Raw genomic sequence first — 25,773 nt, forward strand, 5'->3', positions numbered from 1 at the left:
GGATTTTGAAGAGTTAAATCAATTAGCTTAATTGCCATGGATATGGGAAATAAATTTAATTACTGGTTTAAACACAGTGAAATTATGCTTCGGTTGTTTAATTGTACAAGTAATTTGGGTTATTTGCATGCGATAGAGCATGATTTATTAATGCTAAAAATTTTTAATCCATTTCGCAGTTAGATATTAGGCTTAGAATCCTTTAAATTGCGGGATAATACTATAGTATTGCATAACTGAAATGATTTTGCTCTTTTAGCATAATTTCTGATGAAATATTTTACTTTATTGGAAGGACTCATAGCTTTCATAGCCTTCATATAAATATCGTTCATATAATTTAATACATTTTTAACTACGAAATATTACAAAGTCATTGCAAACATTCTGGTGTGAATGGATGTTCGACACAGCTAAATATTTGAATGGCTGCGTGAAGATCATAAAACAAAAATGACTGCCTTTGCAAACTTGTAACGGTTTCAAGTATTCATGAGAACTCTCACTTTAAGCGGGAAACAAATCATTCTTCAGTGAGTGCCTGGTTATTGTGGCTGTTGTGGTAATGAAGAAGCAGTTTCCTTGCGAAAAGAGGTGCCAGCTTATTTTAACATCTTAATACAGTCATTTCGTATTGGGGAATTAAACTGTTTTTTAAAGATATTTACATCTAACATCTTACTAGATAGACTAGAAGAGAAACACGCTAATGTGACAATCAAAATCGTAAAAAACAACCTTATATTTAGCGTAGGTATAATGAAACACTCAATCGATTTCGAGGGCAGCTAAAGGTCCCTCCTCATCAGGAGAAAGAAATACATAGAAAGAAGAAAATAGGAATCACAGAAACACGTGGTGCTTATCAGCACTGCACGTGGTTATAACTAGATTTTTAATCAGAGTTGCACTGGCCGCCTACTTTTACTGAGCCAGGCTGTCTGATCAAGCATAAAGAAATATTAGCGAAGTTAAAATAGAATCTTACTAGATCTTCAGACTCGTACGGTCTTAAAACTTTGGAGGAGGTTAAGTCCTCTTATTCCCTATAGTCCAAGCCGCAATGCAGTTGCCCTCTCTCCGTTTGCCTACAGCACATGATTGCCTTGTCGGCCACCTACGCAGCATAGGTGTTTCAACCGATCCTATTTGCCCACTTTATGATTCTGGAGATGAAATGGACAGGGATCAACTGCTCTGATGGGGGGCTCTTCCGGGTTACAGAAGAGTCGAGGTACTGGGACGCAAGAATGCTCTTTAGACAATGACTTCTGTCTTTTAGTTCTTAGTTCTATTGTTTCGAACCTTTGTTTATAACTTCGTAACTTTTGCCTAGCCGTTTTAAATAAAAAAAAAATTACAAATTCACATTTACGATGCTTGGGTGAAAGCGATTTAACGACATGCGCATACAAATATCATTTAGTGCTGTTACCTGGGGATCACATGAAACATAACTGCACACATACGTATGTTCTCTGCGAAAAAAAGGGGGGGGGGGAACAGTTCTGCATCTCCGGTTCTACTGGGCCGATGGACGAAATTCAACTTGCATATTTTATGTCTCGAAAGCGCGACTTAGGATGTGTATTAGATTTATATATAGCATTGTTTTAATATAGGTATTTTGACACAAAATCGGACTTTTTCTGGAATGACATGGCATGTTTTTCCATATTTTGATTCTAGGACTCAAATTATGCCAAAATAATTTTGTAAATATCGCATGAGTAGTTTTTTGAAAATTAGCCCTCAAAATTTTAGCTCCTCAATGTTAATTGAATGTGATATATATTTATTAATATCTCTTTTTTATTAAACTTACTTGATTTCTTCTTCCAGAATTCGCACATGTTTTATTGATTATTTTAAAAATTTGTATTTTAAAATAGTTTTTTTTTTTAAAAATTCAAAAACATTTTTGTACTATAACCTATAAAAGTTTTAACATCATCTTAAAGTAGATGCATTTCTAAGCATATCTGCAAAAAATTAGAGTTTTTTATTCAAAATTTACTCAGATATACGTGAATTCCCATTTTGGCGTGTTTTGAAATTTGGGGTACTTAATATAAACAATAATAAGGAAAATGTTGTTTGTTAAAATTATTTGAAAAAATGAATGATGGATCTTTTTTCCTCTCGTTTATCAATGAAAAATAAAGAAAAGAAGCAGGTTATATTATAAATTAAGAATTCCGCCAAGTGAATTGTTCTTGGAGCAATCTGAAAAAAATGGGCCAAGATAAAATTTTAAATTTCTTCATAAATTTCACACCAAAACTTACAAAATTTTATATCTAAGCATAAGTTGAGATGTAGAATCATAATATGGAAGCAACTTGTGTGTTATTTCAGAAAAAGATCGATTTTGTGTCAAAATATTTATGTTAGATTAGTGCTATATATAAATCTAATATATATCCTACGTTGTGCTTTCGAGACATGTGAAACGCAATTTGAATTTCGTGAATCGGCCCAGTAGAACGGAAGATACAGAACTGTCACATTTTTTTTCCCCGCAGTGTACGTATTTATTATTTTTAAACGATAATTTATGACTAAAGATGCAAAAGTTTTTTCGAATTCATAAATTGTAAACATAAATAATTATTGAATAAATCAAAATATTAAAACAGTTTCAGATTCAGGGATTACGTGAACAAATTAAGTGGTTTATCGAGTTTATGGAGCTCTGCATCATGTCTTTTCAATAAAAACGCTTTCCGATTCTTTTTTTTTTTTTTTTTTTTTTTATGCTTAGAATCGGCCGGGTTGTTTCTTTAATAAATCCATCAGATATGGACCGAATAGTACTATGTAACAGACAATAATATAATACAATGATAGAAAGGTCAAAAGCAGCATTAGATCAGATGATATTGCAGTAAATACTGAAATATTTTACAAGTGTCTACATGCTTAAAAATTTTACATTTTAATTCTTTTCACTTTTACAGGCTTCTTACCCGCATTCGATGGAACGGCTAGGGGCAATTATGGTTTAATGGATCAAGTAGCAGCACTGCACTGGATTCAAGAAAATATTGCAGAATTCGGAGGAGACGCGAACAACGTTACGTTGTTCGGTCAAGGACATGGAGCCGCTTGTGTAAATTTTCTCATGATATCTCCTATGGCAAGAGGTAAGTTTTACATTTCAAGGTATGTAATGAATAGAGTACTTTGAAATTCGTTGAACTCCTCGTAGAATATTTCGCAATGCAATGAAATTATATAAACATTTATTACTTAAACGAATTGGTAATTATTCTAAAATTTTTATTTCAGAAAATATCGTTCACTTTATGACCTTTTGCAGCAAGTTATACATCTATTACAGCTACAATTTAGTGTTCATACAGACAAAATATCGCAAAGTTTGGCTACGATTGGAAGGACAGTAACTAAGTGGCAACGTTTAGAAGCACCTTAACAGGATGATCGGTCATTTAAGACCCACAGTTATGAACATAAATCTCGGATTTTCTGGATACGTAACACTATTTTCCCAATCGTATATATTATAACGATAATTATTTAGGAATATTAAATGATTTATTCATCGCTGAGATTAATGTTATTCTAACGCTATATACACACTTTGATTTATTAAAAGAATTTATTTTTATAAATGGGTGTTTAACAGTTACAAGACCCTGAAAGTGCAACTTCCTGAGACTCTGACAAACATTCTTCTATGAAATTCATGGACAAGACAACAACAACAAAAGGAAATGAAATTTTGCAATCAAATAAGACTTAATAAAATAATAATAATAATAAATACGGCACCATTTACATCAGTGGAAAGAATAGTAAAATATGTTATGAGGAAAAACTTTCATGTTAAATTACTTAGAAATTAATAATAAAAAGTGGAGGGATTCGATTTGAAATATTCCGGCCTCTTCCAGATTCATTGTAGTTGGGGTGCTCCGTTTGGAGATCGGACATAATGGTCTCGCTAAACATCTGCATCGCATTGTTATATATGATAGTTCCTTGTGGATTTTGCGCAACCAGAATTTTGAGACAGACAGAGATAATTTGCTAAAATGTTCCCTCGTTGAAGGAAGAAACCCTGGGGTGTTTTCATCGAAATTGGGGACGGAACGGAGCGTATTCGTACTATCAGTTGTTGCTTAAGGCTCTTGCTAACGATATGCGCAATTTTGCTCTCCTTGCCACAATGAATTTCGTGGACTTGTTCTGACGACAAGTGAGATGTCTTCCGTCGGACAAGTGAGATGAGTCCCAACATTAATGTACATCACACGAGAACTATATGATTAAGGGAACGGATGACTTCATGAAGAATAATCTGAAGGAAGCCGGATCGTTTATATCTGGTCCAAGGAGAAAGCGATGATACTGTCGTGTAGCCCTTTCTTTCATCGGAAAAGGTCAAAACACCAGTGTTAACTGATCTACTCAACTATGCTAGCATTTAGAAATTTGAGAAGAATGATGTTTATTGAGAGGAACTAAATGCAATAAAAACTATTTAAATCAATGAATAAAGTTGCATGATGTTTTGTTTGCTTATCTTTCCTTTTGCGCTAGAAACATTTAGTGTTTTTTTTTTTTTTTTTTTTTTTTTTTTTTTACTTTTAATTTCATTTATTATCTGTCGAATGATTTATGGATTTCCTATAGATGTTTTGGTAGAAAACAATACTGCTTTAAATGTGAATATGTTGTACTAATAAGGCAATTTAAAATTTAAACCGCTTTAAATTTTAAAGCGATGCACACAAATCTGAGAAATTTAAAATTTATTATACGCATGTAATTATTTTTCTTATTATATGATGTTTAACGACATATTAACAAGCAAATACTATATTCAGCTCTCAAATACATGTAATTTTAATATCCATTTATTAATATAATTTTCGAAATATTTGGAGTTCAGCAGCGTGCCCTGCATAGAAATTCAGGATATGCCTCTGGTCATAACACCTGCTCGTTATACTGGAAGAGACGTAAATCTCTTAAAGTAAATAAATCCCTCGTCATTTCCACAACATAATAATTTTTATATTTAACAAAAATTAGTTACAACAAGTATGCTTTGCAAGCGAGCATTAGCGAAAGGCAGACAAAGTAGACAGATGTCTTGCTTTGCACCCGCCAAGTCATTCTGCCCGCAGGGCAAAAAATCACTTTCTACTGACATATAGATGCAGTTACAGTTACATATAGTTTCTTTATAATTAAAGGCATATAAAATAATGCAGTTGAATAAAGACTTAAGAAGTGAATAATAGTAAAAAAATCCAGTTACGGTTAAACTGCCGCAAATGTTCGAGGAAAATTTAAAAAGAGAGTTAAAAATTTAAGAAAATATAGAACAATCTTTCGATTCTTTACCGCACTTTCCTTTGCATAGCACAAAAGACGATCAGAAAATATTCTGGACCTCCTTATCTGTTTTTATTCGATTAATATGCTTATAAGTTTTACTTCTTAATGTTTTCTTCTTGGTTACTGACTTTCAAAGTTGTTTTCTGAGTCATTTCATGCTTGCAGTATCCAAATACCTAATGCACTTTAAATTATAATACATAGTTTTTTTACGATGGCTAAGAATTTAAAATCCGAGTACGCTGCTTAGAATAAAAACTTATTTATAAACGCTCATGGAATACAGTGCTTAATGCATAATTCACATTTTTTCCTTTTATTTCAATCTTAATATTTCCCCATTTACGGATTTGTTTTGCATTTAAGTTCTCTAGAATCTCATTCGAATACCAGTTCTATATTACTGATAAAAATTCAAAGAAAGAGAAAGAAATCGAATTTCCATCGCATAATTGCAATCTTTAAACGTACAAAATAAAATAAACTGTCTGCAAAATTTTTTACTCGCAGCCTTCTATGAATATTTATTTTAGTTTTATTTAGCACTTACATTAGCAAAACGCAAACCATTTTCTTTGCGGAATTAACCCAGTCCAAAATACACCGAAGTCGATAGTTTTAGAAATTAAAATAGAGGAAATATGTAAACTGGAAAACTATTATAGAATTTGCAGTTTCAGATATATAAATAGCATTTTAATTAAATCTCATTCCTTTTTCTGTTATATATGTATAATATGTAAAGGAAACAAAATTTTCTCTATTATAAAGTTAATTAGATTGTAAATATAACTACTTCGAATAAATGTAATAAAAGTATGCTAATGTTTGAACTGTATACATTTAAAACAGTAAAAAAATATCTGCCCATCTGCAATTATCACATAAAAAATGCAGTAAGTTATCGCTTTACAAATTACAGTAACTTTGGAAATTTAAAACTATCTACTTTCTTGTTATAAAGAAACTACTATTACAATCTTTGTGAATGGAAAATATCTAAATGCAAAGGCCTTTTTAATAATATTTCTTTTCTATCTAGGATATTTTGTGTTTGTATGCACATTTTGAAGCCTAATGTAATTTCAATTTAAAGTTTACTTAAATAAAATGTAACAAACAAGGAAATATGTACAATTTCAATAAAAATTTAAAAGCTTTTTAGCAGAGTTTTCCAAAATTTCAAATTTTTCAGTTAGTTTATTAAAGCATATAATAGAACACTCTTCCATCACGTATTTTTTGTTTGCAAATTAATGGTAGTAGTTTAAATTTGTTAAATTTCTACATTTGAATGCTCGTAAATACAATCGAAAAATATTTCTTTTTCTATTTGCAAAAGAATTTTACTATGTAAAATGTGTATAATCTTATATGAGGTGTTATAATTTGTTTATCCTCTTCTTTCAGACAATTTTCAAACACATTTAGTTCAGAGGCGTCGTCTCAATGCATACGTATAAGATTAGAAGGACAGTATTATTTTTTTAACTCAATTGTGCAAGTACAAGAGTAAGAAGGGCGGGAGACATCAGTTATGAACCTTAAGCAGGTGCAGCATGTTAGGTGGTTGCAGGCCACGAAACTCGGGTTCCGGAGCCCTATCCCAGGCTAACAAGATATGTGATAAACGTAGCATAAAAACATAACATATAAATAATATGATAACGTATAATAAGCAGAATAGTCCTTGTTGCAGTTCCTTGTAAGGTGAAAACACGATGGCAAAATGTTCGTAATTGTTAGAATTTTTCATGGTATAGAGGGCGCTGTTGCGCCAAAAGAATTTTTCTGTGTTTTTACATTATGTAACTGTAGTTCGCCGTTGCGATGTATCTGTATTACTGTGATATATTTTGGTGCTTTCATTAAATATAAATGAAAGATATCGTCATGTATTTTTGTCAAATTTACCACTGATGCAAACTCGTTGAAACAAAATTAGCGTTCGAACAATCGTCAAGTTATTACTCGCCTTTCGAACTACGCATTCGTATCGTTGTTCGCTTCGTAACATGTGGTGCTGTCGCCGGGAATTATCGTAATGGTGGGGTGAGTAAATAGTTTTGTTGAAAATTTGTTTGAATAGAATATTTTGTAATTGTTGAAGTAAAGTTGTTTGATGTTGTTGATCTTGTTTGGTAAAAATTTACAACTTTAGGTTTCGCATTTACTGAATATTTGCAAGTAAGAAAATGTTGTGCTTTCTTAGAATTAGAATTTGTTGTTAATGCTTTGAAGTGTGATTTGTTGTTGAAAATTACAGTTTGTTTGCTTAGAATTCTAGAATTAGAATTTATTATTAAAGTATTTGAGGGGTAAAATTTGTTGCTAGAAATTGTGAAAATGGCTAAATTGTTAAAGCTTCGAACTAAGCGTGACACACATCGTGAACAATCTTTAAAGTTAGTAGAAAAATTAAACAAATATTTGAATGAATCAGATATTGACATAGATGTATGTGATTCATATTTAGAACAGTTGAACAGTAAAATTGAAATTATTAACATACTAAATAGTGACATTTATGAATTGTTGAAAGAAAAACAAGAAATTAAGGATGAAATTAACACAGTAGATGAATATAACGAAAACATAATACCAGTTAAAGTTGCAAAACAAAATTAAATCAATTAGAAAAGTTCCATATCAGTCAGGTGAACAAACAGTAAATCCAGAAAATGTTCACGTAGGAAATAAAACTTTGCATTTAGAAAACAGAACTAAACTTCCTAAACTTTCGCTTCCTCGATTCAATGGTGAGTCTTCAGAATATTTAGATTTTTGGAATCAGTTTGAGAATTCTGTACATAATAATTCTAATTTAACTGAGGTTGATAAATTTTGCTATTTAAAGTCGTTATTAGGTGGTAAAGCCTTAGCTAGCATTAAAGGATTCTCAATTACTCCAGAGAATTATAAACAGGCTGTTAAATTAATTTCTGAAACATTTGGCCAAAGAGACATTTTAATAAATGCTCACTTGTCAAATTTATTAAATCTGGCACCTGTAAAAATGCTTCTAACATTCAGGCCCTTCGTAACCTTTATTTTGAAGCCCAAACTCATATTAGATGTTTAGAGGAATTAAATGTCAAACATACACAACAATACTGACTAACATAATACTAAAAAATCTGCCAGGAGAATTGACTCTTGAATTTTCGAAGCAAAATATAAATAATTGTCATGATTTACAGGAATTGATGAAGTTTTTACACAATGCTATTAGTGCAAGAGAAAAGGCATTCCGTATTAATTCTAATAATGTATCTTCATATAATAATTTTCATTCTAACCAACATAAACAAAACAATTTTCGAAATCAGAAACGAAACTTCCCTCCGAGTCGCAATAATCAACACGCGTCAGTAACAGAATTTATGGCGAAAACTTCCGAAGTTTGTTTGTCACTGTAAGACTAAATGTGAAAACATGACTGTACAGCAAAAAAGGGATAAATTAATTAAGGAAAGGAGATGTCTGTTATGTTGTAACACAAACTGTTTTGTGAAAAAATGTAATGCTAAACAGTGTTCATTCTGCTTTGGTAGACACGCCAAAGCTATTTGTTTTAAATTTGAAAATTCTAGCAAGTGTAAATCTAATACAAAACCGGAAGAAGAAAAACCAAAGGAAATGGAAATTCAGCCTACTATTTCGAATTCAGTTGTAAATGATAGGAATGTGATTTTATTGCAGTGTGTTAGGACAGAAATTGCTGGTCGTAAATCGTCAGGTATAGTTATTGCAATGTTTGATAACGGTAGTGAGAAGAGTTTTATTAAAAGAAATGTATCTATGAAGTTGGGATTAAAATGTCTAGGGTCAGAAACATTAAAGATTTATTCATTTGGAGCAAAGGATCCTAGGTTGCAAACATGTCGCAGAGTTGAAGTGACATTGCGAAATATTTTAGATGGAAAAGAAGTCGTAATACAGGCGTTGGAAACAGATGAAATTTCGAGGGCGGCGATTAATTTGCCAAATGAGAGTACAAGAGCTGAAATGGAAGCCAAGGGATTAACTTTAACGTGGGTTTTAATCAAGCGTCAGGTGATAATGAAATTTCCTTGTTAATAGGTATAGATTTTTATTGGAATTTGACAAAAGGTTTTGAAAGGTTAAATAGGTCTTTGGTAGCTGTAAACACAGAACTTGGATGGTCCTTGCAGGGAAATTGTGGTGATATGAGTAAAACGGCTGCTGTAAACTTAGTTTTAGGTGATCAAAGCACTGTATCAGCTGAACTCAGGCGTTTCTGGGAACTAGAAAGTTTAGGTATTGAAAACAAGGAAGCGGAGTGTTTGACTTTAGTGGAGCAGGAGATACTTGATGAATTTAATAATTCTGTTGGGTTCGTAGATGGAAGGTATTGTGTAAAGTTGCCGTGGAAACCAGGTATGCAGGAGAAATTAGCAAATAATAGAGAAGTGGCTCGGAAACGTTTCGATGGTCTGGTTAGGAGATTTAGAAATGATACAGCTTTTTATGAGGATTACAAAAAGGTAATTGATGATTATCGTAAGGAAGGTATCATTGAGAATTCGTCGTCAGATACTGAAGTGTCATATTCTGAGCAGTCATTCTACTTACCCCACCACGCGGTCATTCGCGAGGACAAATCTACTAGTCGACTTCGAATTGTGTTTGATGGTTCTTCTCATGAAGGAGGACAACTTTCAATTAATGACTGTTTATTTAAAGGACTAAACTTGTATCCAAATCTATTTGAAGTGATTTTAAAGTTTCTACAAAATACAATAGCCTTCACAGCGGATATAAAGCAAGCGTATCTACAAATTTTGATCGATACTAGTGACAGAAAATTTACTAGATTCTTCTGGACTGATGATATCGGTTCTAATTCATATCAAGAAATGAACTTTAGTAGAGTTTTATTTGGACTAAAACCAAGTCCATATTTATTAGCTGCAACTCTGAAATATCATTTTGATAAATGTAAACAAGAATTTTCTGATACTTGCAAATTATTGTCAGAATGGTACTGTCAGAATGTCAGAGGCCACGAAACTCGTGTTCCGGAGCCCTATCCCAGGCTAACACGATATGTGATAAACGTAGCATGAAAACATAAAATATAAATACTATGATAACGTATAATAAGCAGAATAGCCCTTGTTGCAGTTCCTTGTAAGGTGAAAACACGATGGCAAAATGTTCGTAATAAAGGATATACGAAATGAAGCAGGTCTGTCGATGTCGAAGCTTGCATTAAAAGCATAGAGAGAAAAGTGCTAGCGATGAGATGGGTTAAATGGTGCACGTGATTAAAGGTTTAATGATTGGCTGGCGGAAGCTTAAGTATTGGCTGAAAGCAAGTAAAGCACCAGAACACAGAAAACTACAGGCTTTGTTCCAAATAATAAAATACAAATGCTAACGCAAACAGGAATAACGTGTTATGAAACCATACAAGTAAAATAAAATAAAAGCACGACAAATGAATTCAATAATCAGTCTAAACGTCTAAGAATTCTGTTAAATATTTTTTTAGAAATTTTTGAAATAAATACAGTAATAGGTTTTATGCCAAGCTGTTTGTGTATAGTTGAATTTCGGTAGAACCCGCGAGCACGAACAGTTTGACGTAGTGTAATATTTTGATTAATTTGCAGTCTCTTAAACGTGGTTTTACATACAAAAACCGAGACGGGACAGACATAAGTAATAATAGGGAGCAACATGGTCTTACAGATGAGTAACGTGTTGTCAAGGGATAAAAACTGCCGCACTAACTTCATCAAATTTTGGGCGGAGTTTAGTCCTGCCGCATTAAGGTCCGCCCCAATTTTGGTGGAGAACACACTTGGCGTGGATCACAAGATGTCTCATCGCTCTTTCCGTACCAGCAGCCACTCCCGATTAACGTGTATTGTTGCTGCATAGACACTTCTCCAGAATTCGAATGGACACTCTCGAACTCATGCCTTTCCAGATTCGAGCCCGAGCTCAACGATACAACAGCTAGAAGCACTAACCACAGTAACGATTAGGATGGTAACTCAACTTATTCATACAAGTATATGTTGAGGCTAGGCCAGCATTTATTTATTCCCGTTGGTATATATTATTTATCTTAGAGCCATGCTATGCGTTCACCCCAAGCGAATTGTTGAGATTCCAGGGAAGAACACCCAGAGGGACAGTCTCAGGGTTTGCCACCATTCTTGATCTTCCACCAACGTCTCGAGGGAATTTCGTCTCACAACGTATTTTAAGTGTTTCCTTGCTTTACAGATATTATACGCTTTGAAACACACATAACTTCGAACCCGGGCCATTCAATATTTTAGCCAGAGTCACTGAACCATCATATCGCCTGGGCATCTGGCGTAAATTATAAAAATTTCTTCCAAAATCCAAAGCTACCACTTTGGGATTTCGATTAGTCTATTGATACCTCAAACATGTTAAACTGCATAAAAATTACGAAATTTAAATATGATAAGAAAAACTAAGTAGAGTTCCTGGTGGATATTTTCTGTTACACAAAATGATCTAAAACACAGTTAAAAAAATTGTACGAATACTAGGGAAACAAAACTGCGATTTCTCACTATGTTTCAGTAAAAATCATAGTCAGTTTGGCACAATAATAAAAGGACCTTTTTTAAGAATTAAATATAAACTGAAAATTAAGAAATCATATTTGTGTATTATGAAATTAGTGCATCCAAACATCAATGCGATCGTTCTAGTTCTTATAATAAGTTTGAATTTATGTGCTTTCTCAATAAAATAAATTTTTTCTTCAAGTTTTTGATTTTTCAAAAATTCATTTTTATGAAATTAAAAAAACAATTCAATCTAAATTTGTATTTGCTAAGGTTTCTAAGTTCTAAGATAGAACTCTAATTTCTAACAACATTAATTAATTAAAATTTTTTATAAAGATAAGTTCTCAAAACTGGTAAATTTTAAACTTTTATCATTTACCTTTCATTATTTTATATATTATGAAATATTCCACAAAGTTAATACACAAACAGTGCGGACAACTTTAAAATACAGATAATAATAACTTCCAAACATTAACACTATTTTTTTTAATTTAATTAAACCTTTCCCTAGTGTAAAGTCAGGATACAAACTTTATTTCATTAATTTTTTTTAATGAAATATGAGTATTGTTTACTAAACAGAAAATAAGAAAAACAATCATTCAAAGAATTAAAAAAATTCCCTACTTATAAAAGATAAATTGCCGAATGCTTTAAGCTACAGATAGCTTAAATTTGAGCGCTTCTAATCTAATACGCTATATTTGAACTAAAACCAATTATCCGATAAATCTTGTGAATTATTTGTCTTTGGTGAAAATTTTCTTTCTGGTTTGATCTATTAAGATCAAAGCTATTAAGCTATAAAGTACTTACTATACAAAATTTAAATTCTACAACAATATATAATCTACAACAATATATATACTACAGCAATATATATTCTACAACAATATACAATACAACAATATATAATCAGTGTTACATTAATAAAGCCTAAAAATGTATGAAATTACGATTCGAAAATAACTTTTAATTGTATGAATATATTTCAGTTACATTTTATGCCAATTCTCTTGTACTGGCTTGTTATTTATATACCTATCGAAATAAAGCCTAGTAACTCAGAAAATTATTTTTTTAAATTGTGTAAAGTAATTGCGTTTAACTGCTCCTACAATGAATTAAAATTGAATGATTATTTGCTGTTTTTTTTTTTTTTTTTTTTTTTTTTTACTTTCTTTAAATTTAGGCCTATTCCAAAGAGCCATCATGCAGAGTGGTTCAGCATTCAGTCCATGGGCACTGGCTCGCGATGCAGCAACTCACACAAGATACTTGGCATCAGTTTTGGATTGTCCAACCCGTGACAACACGGCTCTTGTGGATTGCATTAGGCAGCGTTCCATAACGGATATCATGAGAGTTCAGCTGGATGTTCCCGATTACCTGACAGCTTTTGGTCCTACCATCGATGGCATTGTCATCCCTAATGAACCTGCCGTCTTAATGAAAAACTACAAGGATCTTTACGGGCAGTATGACTTGTTGTTTGGTGTGACGCGTGTGGAATCTTACTTCAGATTCTCAGCACATGAGGAAAAGTTCGGCATCGACTCAGTTCGAAGGGATCGAATTTTTAGAACATTAGTTCGCAATGTGTTCACATTTCATCTTCAGGAGATATATCTAACCATCCTTAATGAGTATACAGACTGGCTGCATCCAGAACAACATCCACTAAATATATTTGAGACCACCGTCGATGCACTCTCCGATGTCCTAACGGTCGCACCTATGCTCAAAGCCGGAAATTACCATTCAATGGCTCACACATCAAAAACATTTTTCTATGTCTTTGATCACCAAACAGAAGAGAGTGACTATTCTCCAAGAATGGGTTGTGTCTCGGGAGAGGAAATGAATTACATTTTTGGAGCTCCTCTCGTCTCCAGTTTATCACATTTTAGCGCTAATTACACCAGATCTGAATATTCTTTAGCAAGAGCTGTAATGACGTACTGGACTAATTTCGCCAAGAACGGGTGAGTTCAACTATGAGTAGCTTTTTGAATATGCAGTTGACCATTCTAAGTGATATATATTGCATATAAATAACAGTATTATTTATGCTTTATTCTAAATAAAATGTTTTTTGAATCTTTATATAACGTACCCAAAATATATATTAATTAAATTTTAGTTTCAGAAAACGGTAGTGCATGGTTTGTAAACGCTATGAAGTGACATCAATTGGAACTGCATAGTTTATGTCACAGTACAAGCGGAGACGCATCTTTTGATCTTCTGGGAAAATGTTCGATTTGAATAAAGGAGTTTAGTTTCTATTGATCAAAATCATATCTCGATAATACAATAATTGCGCCTTCATTCGTCAAATTTTACCATTTGATGTTTTTCCCATCAAAATAATTCTACGGAATAGATGTTTCCAGATAATTCAAACTATTCAAAAAACACTAGATGTCTAAAGATTCGGTTTAAGTTGATTATTAGAAAGAGCACTATGGCTATGTGCCTAAGAGGAGGGCTGCCTTCTTAGAGGTCCTTCTGAAGGAAACAGGCTCTTATATACGTTACACATGGGAAAAACCATTAAAATGAACATGCATCCAGCCCGTTCGCCTCTAATTGAACTCGGGTTGGAACTATCAATGTCCAGCTATTTTTGCCGCTCGGCCGCTAGTGGGCCCACTCGATGTCTTATCTAGTCGCATACCAAACAAGGTGTCCTCCAATGCTTTCAAAAATGTCATAACACATGTGCAAGTGTACGCGTTTCAACGGAGTTATTTCGAAGACGATTAATTAATGTTTACATATATCAAACAGAAATGTCCTACAAACATTTTTAATGAACCTTTTAAACTGAGAAACATTACTCTGAAAGCAAATCACTAACATTTATATGTGATTAATGAAAATGAAACATATGCGGTAATAGTAACATTTAAAATTTTTAATTTAATTATTGTAATACCATTTGATAATAATAATAAAGTATGGTGATAATAGTATCCCGATTTAAAGTAGTATAACAACATATCTTTTCGATAGCCCCAAAATATATTTTTTCCTCTGTTATATAGTATATATACATATATATCATTATCTTTACTCCATTATTAACTCATTTAAAAATTTACAATAGAAATAAATCTAAGAGAAGTAATATATCTAAACAGTCTTAATTAATAATAATTATCCTTAATTAATGATTTTTAAACCATCCATCAATTCCCCTTGAAATATATGCATTTTCCCCTTATGCTCATTTTCTAATATTTGAAGGAAAAACATTTCAGTTATGATCTGCTTATAAACAATTACAAAATACTGATGTTTAAAGGTAATATTTACATTTGATCAATTATATCCTGAACTAATGGACAAATGTTAAGGAAATTATAGCTTCATAGGTTGGTAATATAAATAAAAAGTATACCATGCAATAGTTATGAGACCAATAAGTTTCCTTTCATGTGCAATGTGTGCAATTGTTTCATGCAAGAGTCATACTTATCTCACAGCGTAACTTAATGCTGGAAATAGGCAACTTATGAGACTCTGTGGCAGTGGATAACACTCTCACGAAAACGCTGAGTTTCGCATATTCTGGAAGCATTATTTATTTTTTTCGTTCAGTACCATTCTAGAAAATCGCCTGAATGCTAAGTTCTTTATTTTGAACGCCAATGCTCTTCTTTTTAAAGTAATATTTGTATCCATTTTTTTCCATTATTTTTGTCTTTGTGTTTCTTGATTAAAGTTAACGAAATCTTTTTAAAAGATAATTTTCTGCATTAGAAGCAATCCAAAATGAATTAAAAAAATGTTTCCGGCAATATTACTAACAATCGTATTTTGAACAAATATTTTCTTTTGGAGGCCCATACACTTTCCTGTTAAGATTTAGATATGCATAAACAGATTATACTCAAACATGCCTTTTAGGAATTATGCTATAACTTATGGTCCCAAATGATTTTTAATTTTACAAGCGCCTAGGCGCTGCAAAAATTAAAAGCTGGGGATAGCATTCAAAGCAAGATGGATAAAAGGATGTAACGACTACCAAGTTTTGTTAAAAGCAATTTTTAATTCTAATAACAATGTTTTTGGCAAAAACTGACTGTGGTTGCTTTGTATTTAGGGAAATTAGAACATTTATACACAGTGAAAAATAATCGTTCTTGAAGACTAAAAAGCTGTGAAGCGTACACAGATTTTGAATCTCAAATATATATTTTTTTTTTTTTTGGAAGGAAAGAACCTGAAATTTATTACGTGAATTTAATTTAATCTACTCTTAATTTTGTGCATTTATATTTTGTACATTTTTCTGACTGATTTCTATCGGATTAAAAAGACACTATTAAAGATAAAGTGTTTTATTTCTAACGGTGATTATGCTAATTTATAAGAGTTGAAATTTTTAAATTATACTAAAAGCAATTATTGTTCACTACTCATATCTGAAAAATGGCATAAATTTGAAATGATATTGTAACTTGTTTGGAATATGCAAATAATGTACCTCATACGGAATTTTATCTGCCAAACACTCAAGGAGAAAGTTATTGAAAACATCTTCGTTACAATATCGATAGTATTACGATACAATATTTTTATCGTATCGCAAAGATACCTGAAAAAAATTTCATTTTGATTTATCAATACTTTTGCATAAATTCATGTATGGGCATAAATCGTTTGGTTCCGAATGTAAATCAACAATCTGCACATTTTATAAATGAATCGCAGGTATCGCAGGTATTCAGTGTGTTAGTAAATACAAAAGCAATTAGATATCATCAAAGAAGCTAAATTAAAAGATTTCTGTTGCACCACAAATTGCTGTTTATGTGTACTATATGTTTAAATATAAAATAATTTTAATATAAAATATAAGACTTTTGAAAAAAATAATATTAATTCCAATAAAAAAAATTCAATTAATACTTGTGATCTCTTACTGGTAACTGAAAATATGTATAAAATACAGAATGTTTCATTGTGATATATCAACGAGTTTATTTATTGTTTCTTTCGGGAAATGTATAATATTTAAATATATTAATTGAATTTGTTTATTTATATTTAATTAAATGAAATATCTGAATTTCAGAATTATAGTTTTTCTTTTGTAGTGTGAAATGTGTAATTAATCAAAAATAAATAAGTATGCAAATATAATATTAAAAATTGCTTTTAAATAATGAGAAATATTTATTCGGAATAGTATGTACTCTTGGTTACTCAGGCGATGGATTCGACTGTTCATTTGTCTAATTGTAATATTCCTATTGCTGTTTAGCCATGTGAAAATAAATAGAATATCCTATCGTATATGACAGAGCATAAAAAGTATACTTTGGCTACAAACATTTTCTAGACTTCTATCCCGTCGCATAGTCAAAACAATAACGTTTTCTCTCCTTAATATCAGTCAGCATGAGATTTATTATGCAGTAATTAACTGGAACGTTATGAAATTGATAGTTTTATCCATGTATCCTAAGGACGTGATAAAAATATTAAGATTTATAAAGAAATCTAATTCTCTACTTTAGTTCAGATAAGAAAAAGAACAAAATTATAAAAAGTATAATATTAAACATGAATTTTGTTCGTTATTTTTTCCCAGAAATATAAGTATAGAATATAAAGTAGTCGCAACTAGTTCGTCATTTTGTAACCGCATTATCATTCTCTACATGTGCAAAATTCACTAAGTTGTAGTTTAATTGGGAAATTTTATCCATAAACATGGAAGGTGTGAAAGGCTAGCTATACTACTCGTAGAATTGCAAATTTTTTATCTTTAAGATTCTACAGATATATGCTCCAAATAGGTTTAGTAAATTTACAATTTAATAAATTTGGCTTTGATTTAAACTTTCAGCTGTAAAATCTACATTTCTCGTAAAGCTAATAGCAGTTAGAGTGGCTCATTTAATGTAATTCATTAGAATAACCGCTCAGAGCAAGTTAAGTAAAGATTTTCAGGCAATGAAATTAATATTTAAATTTTAGTATCGGAAATTTCGAAGTGTGTTTCATACTAAAACTTCAGAAAATATTTATCTACGTTTTTTAAATATTTTAATCCTAAATAAATGAATTATTTACGACAGTCATACTTACGAAAGCTGAGGTAGACTACTCGTCAAACTAAAAATAGAAATATTTTTAATCTTTTAAAAGTTTTATTAGCCCAAAAAGCGTTAGGCCAGAAGGGCTGTTAATTTCGTTTTGCCATTTTGCGTTGATTCACTATAAATGTTGGTTCACTTTTCAAATTGTCGCCACCAAATATTATCGTCCTCTATTACACTTAAAGAAAATAATGAAGAATCTGCATAAATGTGTATATGTTTCTCGCATTGTGATAAATCAACGATACGTAGAGCCCTAAAATTTTGAACAACATACGTTTTCATCAGAATATGAGCATCTGGAAGCCCAAATCTGGAATTTGGAATTTTTTATTATGTATTTCATATTTTATAAAACTTTAATGAATTCTTTTTTTAACAAACTCAACGATTTAAAAGCGAGCAATGGCAACGCTGTAGGGTGTGTGTGTGATTATGGCAAAGCCTCGCGGGCTATCTGCCTAAGAGGAGGAGTGCCTTCGTGGAGGACTTTCTAAGGGAAACTGGCTCGTATACACGTTACACATGGGGAAAACCACGAAAACGCCCATGCAGCCAGCCCGTTCGCGGGATTCGAACCTCGGACCGAACTACCAGTGTTCAGCAACGCTGTAGGGAAAAAGCAATTTTATCTCCAGAAAGCGAGACAGTGTATCGGGAATTCTAAAGATATGCTCACTTTAAAATTATTTTGCCGTATGAACTAAATTTTGTATGTGCTAAACTAAATTTTAAAGTGCGAAGAACATGATATTTAATAAATAAAGTTAACACAAAAAACTCGAATTCCCTAGCAATTCACCCCTAATCAGATACTCGAATTAGGGGTGAATTGCTAGGGAACAGTGATTTCATTCACGCTGTGGTACTAGTGATGCTCGATAGTGATTGAAATAAGCGACACTAATCGAAGTATCTACTTGGATGTTTTCTTCTCAAATTTCCTATTTTCTATAAAAGATTAGCAGAAAATGAATCATAAATCTTCAGAACATCGGTGGTTCTATCTGTGTTCAAATTCCAGAAAGCGGAGTGGCTGCATGGAATGTTTCTAGTTTTCTTGCATAATGTAAATACAAACTCGTTTCTCTTAGAACGTCCTACACGAACGTTTCCTTAAACAGATAGCCTCCGATGCTTTATCAAATTACTGCTCAATAGTTACTATTAATTTCTATCAACTTAACATGTTGACTGCCACCCGAGTTTGTAAGAAAATCTGCTTTCAGCCACGAAAGCTATGCCATGTCTCAATTGTTTCCAATTGTTTAATCTATTTTTATGTAACTACTATGTTTTATATGTCTCACTATTTATAAGAGATACAATTGTTTTTTCCGTTTCTTTTAACATACGTCTTACGCATATCGAATAGGCTTACTAAATATAAGCAGTAAATTATAGCGTACAGATATTACTTTAAATTAATTGCATAAAAGAAATCCAAAAGAGAGATCTTGATAACCTTGTCCTGCAGTGTGAACATTCATGTAAATTGTTATTTAAAAAAAATAAAAGCGTATAGTTCAGACAGATAGTATTCTAAATTTAAAATAGATGTTCAACAAAAAATTAAACAAAAATGAAATACTTTTGATTAAAAATACTAATTAGCCGAAAGAGGCATTAGCCCAGAAGGGATATTATTCTGAAAACGTCATTTTGCATCGAATTTGTAGGCTAGGATAATTAATATACATAAATAGTATGTTTATAGAGTAGTGAAGTCAAATTGCTGCCACTGCATATTATCGCTTTAAATATAATCCCTGTATTATATTTAAAGAAATTACATATTGGAGAACGTTCATGAATGTACGTATGTTTCTCGCACTGTGAAAAAACAGCGGTACCTAGAATCATCAAAATTTTAATAACTTAGTATTCCACCCGAGATTAGACACCTGGAAGCCTGAACTTTAAACTTCGAAATTATGTTTCAGATTTGTAAAATTTTAATGCATTTTTAATTAAAATACTCTGCAATTTCAAAGAGAGCAGTGGCAACACTGTGCGGAATAAAATAAAAAACCGAAATCTTTCAGAATTTTTTTGGTTGCTTTCAAACTATTATTAGCCAACCAATTGATTATTATAGCTTTATTTTGCAGCAAATGAACATTAGAATATTATTTGTAGGGAGAAAGAAACAAAAAAAGCTTTTGCAGATAATTGAATTAATGAGGGAAAATATATCATAGACATAAACAAGATTTTAATTTTAGCATATATTAAGAACGTAACGTCTGATAATATGTCGATATTCTCAGCAGAAGTGGAGATAGAATAATAAAATGCATTAAGAATTTGTGGGAAATATTATTTCTTTTACAACGAAATCAATTTAGAATACAGACGCTTTAAAGAAAAAAACATTTCTCTGACAAAATTTCATAGAAAGTACTTTGATGGTCTAGTCTATTCGATTTCTGAAGTTTTGTACGATTGTTTCATTTTTGTATTGAGCGGTGTGGTCGTAATTTAAATAGATTTTTTATCTTCTGAGTTCCATGTTACATTAAAGCAAATTTTAAAAAGTAACAAATAAAAATTATTTGCAGAAATAATTTTATCTTATCAAATAATAACAGATAATTAGGCCTGATGCGTTCAGTAAAAACGCTTCGAATTTATTTTTTTTTCTAGAGATAGTTAACTTAATGAAATTCATTTCATACTAATAAAAAATAAGTTTTGTGCAATATATTTTATATCAGTTTGGTTTTCTATTTATGCTGTGTAAGAAAATCTACAATTACTTTAAAATTATTAATTTAAAACATTTACAATAATAACGTACTTCTTCCGCCGTCTTAGCATGCCTTCGTGGTGTAGTGTTCAGTACACTCGGCGCGTATTCGAGAAGTCCGTGGTTCAAGTCCCGGCGAGGGCATTGCTCATTTTTCATGTCTCTTGCTTCCAAATAATCTAATGTCTCTACACAATTACTAGAAAAATTCTTACATTAGAAAGCAATATTGCAAGTAAACGAAATACTATTCAGTCCTATATTATAATTTACTGAGTGCAAAATTTTCTCTGAACGACTGTAAAAGCAATATATTAATAATTAAAAAATGTATAATTGGTAATGTACCATTGCTACGGCGTTTCTTTGCTACTATACAATATTACAACATAGTTCACTTAAAATGCAGTTAATTATGTGCTTCAAGTATATGCGGAAAGCATATAAGCATGGTAATGCTTACGAGATTAACGAAGTTTAGAAACCCCTAGCATATCAAGTTCTTTTTTATAAATCTTTATTACAAGCCCGGTTATGATTCCAAAAGAATGCCATGTTTCCAAAATATCTCGTGTCATCCGCTGCCTCACTGTATATAGTAAAGATATGCGTTTTCGTTTTGTTTTCTGTTAAAGTTCTTTCATTCCCATAAATGTTGTTTATTATTACTTTAGGTCATTAGAAATCATACATTCTATGCTTTAGTCTAAGTTCCGTAAAATTAATTAGTATTCTGTTGTCTAAGAGGCGAAAATTACATTCTTTCCCTTTCATCTTCTTTGGTCACCGATGTCATTATTACCTTCATAATCTTCGTACGTTGATTGCTTTCATTAACAGCAAATGAAATTCATTATTTTCTTTTGGAAGCTTACTAAAAGCAAGATATAGTGGACAACAAATGAAGTTTTGCTAAGTAATTCTTCATTATCTATATATATTTATTGATTCCCTTGCAGTATATTTTGATCAAAGTGTTTCGGATTAATGTTTGTAGGCTAGGTATATAAACAGACAGAGAGACGTATGGAGGATAATTAATATACATAAATAGTATGTTTATAGGCTAGTAAAGTCACTTTTTAAGTGCCGTCCAAAAGGTGTGGTGGTTAGCGTCGCTGACTGCCGTGCAGAAGGGCCCAGAGAATGTATGAATGTTTGTAAATGTATAGTGTTCGTGCGGTATGGGGGCGCTCTAAATACACGGCGAACCGAAAGTTCTCTCGAGAGGTTAGTGAAAGAGTGATGGGAGACCCTCGGACTGGTTCCTCCCGGATGCTTTCCATTAAAATTGGGCGCGGAAATGGGCTGATTCGCGTTGTCACCTGTAAGGGCACAAGGCTGTCTGTTGCCAACGACAGGTGTATCTTGAGCGCTCCTTTCCACGAGGAATTTCGTGGGCTTGGACTGAATATAGGTCAGACAAGTGAGCATTAGTCAACAAATTTCTAAGCAATATCTCTCAAGACAGATACCTCTTCTTCAGCATTCATGATATTCCTAGAAGCTGTGGGGTATTACACCTGTCACAGAATAACCGTGGCATCGTTTTGGATAGCTTGAATTATTTTACAATACCGTTGCCTATAAATTAAATTGTTAACTGAGAACTGAGAGGTCACTGTAGAAGATAATTGGCAAATAGGAGAGTTTAAACCTGAAGGGATCTATTTCTGATCAATGAACGAATTTCTGATCAAGGTATTTCTCCTGTTTTCGTAGTGTGGTGGTCTGCATGCCAGGCGCGTATTCCAGAGGTCCGTAGTTTGATTCTCTGCAAAAGCGTTGCTCGTTTTTCATCACTCCTGCTTCCAAAAAATACCTAATGTCTCAACAGAGGCCCCGGACTAAAAGGGTGGTGGATGATGATCCTCCACATCCAGGATTTGGCGATTGGGTCCCCTAAAAAAATCCCAGTCTCTCTTTAAAAGGAAGAGTATATAAAGTATTTCTCCCGCCTCCTTCGCATACCTTCGTAGTGTGGTGGTCTGCACCCTGGCCACAAATTCCGTAGGTACGTGGTTCGATTCCCGCGAAGGCGTTGCTCATTTTTCATCATTCCTGCTTCCAAAAAATTCCTAATGTCTCTGCATTGTTACGCTTCTTTACTTAATCAGCATTTTGTTGAATATCCCCTTTGCGTTTTGGAGATTTTACATAATCGGGTTAAAACAGGCCAACATGAACTGCGATTGTAAAAAGCCGGAATTATGTTTATACTACAGAAAAGCTACGGAGTCTCCGATAATATTACGCGTTCATTTCTTCAAATTAAAGTACTCTGACACCTTTTAATAGCTAAATTAAAATGCTCAGATTTCAAAGATGTCACATACATTCTCCGTGAATAATTTAAACAGGTGGTACATGTTCTTTTGCTGTTCAACCGCAGTAATCATTCAAAAGATGATATGAAAAAGTAAATACTCTATATGTATAGACAATTCGAACTGGCGGAGCTTGGTGCATAGAGGTAACGTAGCAATCATTTCTGGGATAATAATTCTTTATTTATCTTGACAAACATTTTCCCGCAAATGTGTATAAAAAGAGGAAATAAGTTCGCCTGTTCTCAAATGCTTTTCAACGTACTTGAAGTGAGCAAGATACCTACAAAAGAAAGACTATCAGTTTTCAAACAAACAAAGAAAAAACAAAGCAAAACAACAAAGAAAGCCATGGCAGCTCTTCCAAGATGAAACCTTGACACCTAATGATTAATATTCCCTAAGATTTATTTATTCAGTTTTAAGTCTCAGTTGTAAATTTGAAATTACTATTGGTTGAAGTAGCATGTATCTGCGTCATAAGCGTAACATAAACTTCATATGACACATATACATTTTTGAAATGAGACAGTTTAGAGCAATTTATTACAAGTAGTTACTTACAATTTATTACAAGACACAAAACTATAATTAGAATACATAGTTAAAATACAATTGAACAATTAAAGTTAATATTTCTGTTTTTACATTTTTTAAAAATTTTATATATATATAATAAATAGTAAATGAAGCAACTTAATAAAATAAAACCAGTCTAAGTCTGGTAAATTCGTCAACAATTAAAATTAAATAATTTAACAATGAGCAATAATATTTCTCAAAATTTCATAATTTAATAAAATGAAATGTACAGTACTCGGTAAAAAAATTATTTAAGTAGTTCAGGAAAGAAACAATTTATAAATACGAAAAATACGAATTATAAATTTACTAAAGAAAAATGAGAAAAGAAGTAATATCATAAAAATACGAAAGGGAATGCCATATTTATGATTATTTATGTGTGTATGAACGTATGTATATAGATCAAAAACTGAAGTATCTAATTAATAAATCAAACTATAATTTGATAATTGATAAGTGTTCATAACTGCCAAGACTAGAACTCAAAAGGTATAAAACATTTCCTATTCAATAAAATGGTCGATGCAAAATGAAAAAAAAAAGGGCTGGAGGAAAAATTGCCTAATTTTAATTTTTTTATAAGGAAGATTTTATTTAAAGCTAGATTTTGTAAAGCAAGATACATTAGAAACAAGATTCATTTTTAAAATTCATTTCCGGTGATTTCTATAACTCTGAGTTTAAATTGGGATATGCATTTTAACCTTCCAAAGCCAATAATTAAAAATTAGAAACTAGAAATTCATATCACAAAAATATTGCCCCAAAGCAAACATAGCAAAAACAATATAGCGGAGTCAAAGATAGTATTTTCGCGCACGTAGCATAACCGCAAAGTAAAAGTTTTGATTTCAAAAAGAAGTTATTTGACGTAAAATAAGTAAATCGAATTAGAGGATTTTAATTATTCATTTTGAGTTTCTAACTAAACGCACATTTTAAGAAACTGAATGTATTCCTTTCATGGTTTATGTAGTTTAATGATCAGCAAATCCCGCTAAAACCGCAAGAGCCTGGATACGTTTCCCAGTTAGAAATTCGTATACCATTCTAAACGAGATCATTTCGATAGTCAGAATTCATAGACAGGCGTTTCCAAGACTCCTGCTTACGAAACCTTTCTCAAGCTAATCTAAACTTAAATATTCACAACTTTATTAACATGTTCGTAATCTCACAAATTATTTCATCTGCAAATATATTTATTATTTAATATTACTTATACATTAATATTTAAATAGACATTCATTTCAAATATAAGAAAATTTCTCAGTAAAATTCATTAATTTACTTGAGTACGACGAAATACAGTATGAATTATATTTTACATAACTCAGCTTTTTATTTAAATTCCAGAGACATTTTATATTCATGAATTACCTCTTTTCTAGCTTTCATGTGTAAGCATTACGTAATGAATTTTGTGGATTCTCTTTTCTTAATGTCAGTAATCAAAGAAATGTATGTTAGCCGCAAGCTTATTTATCAGCAATTCTTGAACACAACGTTTTGAATGATTAATCTTCTCCTGAAGTTTTATAGAAAAGTAGTAACATAAACATATACTAGATATAATGCATATACTAGATATTAGAGTGGGAGAAAATGAATTAATTTATATTACATTTCACGCTCTGGTAGGTATTATAAGAACCTTCAGGCGTGTTTATCAGGAGTCATAGTAAAAAGAATTTAGCTAATAAAATTTACGCTGGCTGTGAAATTTCTAAATAAGTGAAAACAAGTTAGGTTAAAGATAACCTTCAGGGCAAATTAAAGTATAAATTTAAAGCGAGAAATTGTAGTGGTTTCAGAAACTGAATTATTTACTTAATTAAATTTTTTTTAGAATATCGCTTCTTAAGAGTATATTAATTTTCAGGCAAAAATGTGTATTGATTTATCCAGAATTATGAGAATTTCTTAGAAACAATATAAAAAAGGTTTGAAATTTCTAGGAAAAGTTGAGAAAGTTCTTAAAAGAAAAACAAATTGCATTTTAATTAAAAGTTTTTTCTAAGAACCTAAAGATATATTAA

The 25,773-nt window shown here is 31.7% G+C and overlaps 1 protein-coding gene across 1 annotated transcript in view; it reads left to right on the plus strand.

Moving 5' to 3' along the window:
• Window positions 1-25,773, plus strand: part of LOC118183166 (neuroligin-4, X-linked-like) — a 727,522-nt gene that overhangs the window by 587,650 nt on the left and 114,099 nt on the right. Inside the window, exons 3-4 of the mRNA XM_085813108.1 lie at window positions 2,961-3,146; window positions 13,147-13,939. Of these exons, the coding sequence (XP_085669234.1) occupies window positions 2,961-3,146; window positions 13,147-13,939 (979 nt within the window). The remainder of the gene's footprint in view (window positions 1-2,960; window positions 3,147-13,146; window positions 13,940-25,773) is intronic.

Source organism: Stegodyphus dumicola, chromosome 3 (genome assembly GCF_044657685.1).
Source record: "Stegodyphus dumicola isolate Sdum_Otavi_A_Nest chromosome 3, ASM4465768v1".
Taxonomy (NCBI): Eukaryota; Metazoa; Arthropoda; class Arachnida; order Araneae; family Eresidae; genus Stegodyphus; species Stegodyphus dumicola.